Source organism: Morone saxatilis, unplaced genomic scaffold, assembly GCF_004916995.1.
Source record: "Morone saxatilis isolate NCDOM2014 unplaced genomic scaffold, NCSU_SB_2.0 Contig0, whole genome shotgun sequence".
NCBI lineage: Eukaryota > Metazoa > Chordata > Actinopteri > Moronidae > Morone > Morone saxatilis.
This window is the reverse complement of record NW_023339650.1, coordinates 6,048,630-6,051,558: the sequence shown is the minus strand read 5'-3', so window position 1 is coordinate 6,051,558 and position 2,929 is coordinate 6,048,630. Positions and strand designations below refer to the sequence as shown.

Genomic DNA, 2,929 nt, shown 5'->3' with positions numbered 1-2,929 from the left:
TCTAGACTATTATTTAAATGTTTAAAAATGTAATATCAATTGTATTTTCAGTTTAAACGAACTGAAGGCAAAGTGCCTATGCTCAGTTCGATAGGACTTCCTGTAGAGTTCAGTTTCTCAGAACACCCCATGATATTTTTGAAGCAGATGCTGATAAGCAGCTCTTTACTTTTGAAATACATAATTCTATGTGGGTGCAATTGTGAGTGATTCAGAGTTGTTAAATTCTTCAGATAGACCAACCGTAAGTACATGAACTCTGTATTACTTAACAATTTTAATAGAACATATTTCAAAAAAATGCTATGAAAACTAGATGTCTTAATCAGTCCTAAAACAGGGCAAGCGAGGTAAAGTCAACTCAAATCTGACGGATTTAAAGATAAACTTGAATGATCAAGTCAGCTTTGAGGCATGTGTACAGGGGAATGCAAAAGATTAAATCAATCTCTGCATATTATAAATATGGATAAGTATATATGTGAATGATATTTAATCTTCCTAAATCCCAAGATATTATGTTAACTCAACAATATACTGCAAAGTAACTTTTCCAAAATTACATTTTTACTAAAACACACCTTTTGAATATGAACATCTTTGTCATTTATGTTGTATTAGTGGCCCGCTGACCTCTTTTTCCTCACATTTCTGACTCTCAACATGGCTAATTTTTCACTTGGTATTCAGTATTTCTGCTGCACTCAACCTATCATTAAATATACCCAACACATATATACACTTAAATGCAATTTTTGGGGGAGCATACACTAAAAGACAAGATTAAATATTAATAGAACATCCAACTGGCTCTCTCAAAACTTTAGTTTGCTGATCAACACCGTATTGTTCACCAGAGAAATGCTCTTTTTCAAGAAATATTACCACTCAAACGCCTGGTTGGATCACTGATTTATAACTAATACAAAGTCAGAAAACTTTATAATTCCACAATCTCTCTGTGGCTGGATAATGGAGGGAATGTCACCAAAAGCTATTTCTTTAGCATTTTTCCACTCAATGTGCTCAATATAATAAACTTGAAAAAAATGACTTATTGACAGGAATCATTTTAGATCATGTTTATTATTGAATAGCTTTAATTTGCTTTCTCAAGCTGCTGTGGAATTAGTCATATGTCCACATGATACCCTTCCAACTTTTACATTTGGTACTGCTATGTTTTGGTTTTCTTTTTGCATAATGCAGTAAGACATCTCATAACTTTATTCTTTGGGAATCTTTCATCAATGTGACTGTTTGTCTACTGCAGGGGCCTCAAGGACCTCAGGGACCGGTGGGCTTCCCTGGACCAAAGGGCCCCCCTGTAAGTATTTCCACTTCCTGGACACTATGTGCACTTGACAGCTACTGTAACACCTTCAGTTCCCCAGTAACCTCAGGAACTAGTTCAGTGTCTACACTTTAATTTATTTCCTCTTTCTACTGTCTCAATGGCAAATCAGCCTAGTTTGCAAACATTGTAAGTCACAGTTGATTCAATCTGAGGAGTTCATAGGGTGCAGTAATACATAGCAATATCCCTAATTCTGTGCAGGGATCATTAGTCTAACTGTTATTGAAGTAGAACCCATTTTCTCACTCCTCAGTCTAGGCAGGAGACAAGTGGTAATTTCCACCTATCGATTCAGGTTAGATTCGTAGCTGGCTCTTAGCCCTCTGTCAGTGATGTTGTTCATTTCACCAAAAAAATAGAACCTGTTATTTTTTCATTAGTGTTCCAGCTTAGTGTTCCGACTTTGTCTGAAAATTATGCTTGTGCTACAGATATTGTTCCTACAAAGGATTTCTCATCACTTGGAAAAATAAACTTTTATTTATAGGGCCAATTTCTAGTGCCAATATTCACTTCAGATATGAATGTGATGGTGATGTATGTACTATTTATACCTAACAGGGACCACCTGGAAAGGATGGACTGCCCGGACACCCTGGTCAGCGTGGAGAGACGGTGAGTCCAAAAGATGCAATATCCTGAGATTTCAGGAACCTGCGTGGCTCGGTTTTAGTCTCTGTCTCTAACTTCCTGCTAAGTGTAGAAACCAAAGACCTCACAGTGAGCTGGAAACTCAATATAACTTAATTTTTCACACTTGGACAGATTTAGCATATTTCCTCCGCAAGAGCAAATACGAGTGTGACACCTTATAACCTTTTCAGTTTTTAAGAAATGTTTAATCTCCTCTCACTGCTTTAATTTAATCCCACAAAAAAAATTTTGTTGTGTTAATGGCTAGTAGTGTGTACAGTCACTGCCATTTAGGTCAAAGTTGCCAATGAGACCTTTTTAGCTCTCATTCTTCAATTGCCTCTCGATTGCAGGATGGATCTAATCCTCCCAATCAGTAAGCTGCACTTCAATTGAATCTTCCCACTCGTCCTCCTACACATTTTATCTCTATTTCTCTTGTATGCCGGGGATTACAATCAGTGATACAACATCTTAGTGGGGGGGGGGCAGACATGTCTCTTAAAGCAAAACTCGAAAGACAAATCCCTTGTGAGCACTGGCTGAGTCTATCTGCTTGTCTTCATTCACAAACACACAAACATGCACACACACACACACACACACACACACACGCCAGACAGACGCTGCATTCGTGTCTAGTTCGGTGTCAGATGGCCTCAGACTCCGTATCTCATAAGATGCGACACCAGGCAGCTGGGAACCATTTCTTAAGCAGCTTCTATTTCTTGTTCGTTCTTGGCAGTTGCAAATATTCAAAGGAAGGATTGCTAAAACTGCAACGAAAGGTTGTCCTTGATGCAGGCATTGCCAGCCTTAAAAAAGATATTGAAGCAAACAATTGAGTAAATAAACTAAAGCTAATAGCTATAAAATTGCTGCAGGAGCATCGACACGAGTGGTTAAGGTAGTTTTTAAATTTAGTCTTGAAGCTTAAAC

The 2,929-nt window shown here is 37.8% G+C and overlaps 1 protein-coding gene across 1 annotated transcript in view; it reads left to right on the top strand.

Annotated features, from left to right (window-relative positions):
* Positions 1–2,929, top strand: part of col11a1a (collagen, type XI, alpha 1a) — a 79,742-nt gene that overhangs the window by 45,295 nt on the left and 31,518 nt on the right. Inside the window, exons 36-37 of the mRNA XM_035655967.1 lie at positions 1,274–1,327; positions 1,919–1,972. Coding sequence (XP_035511860.1) covers positions 1,274–1,327; positions 1,919–1,972 — 108 coding nt within the window. The remainder of the gene's footprint in view (positions 1–1,273; positions 1,328–1,918; positions 1,973–2,929) is intronic.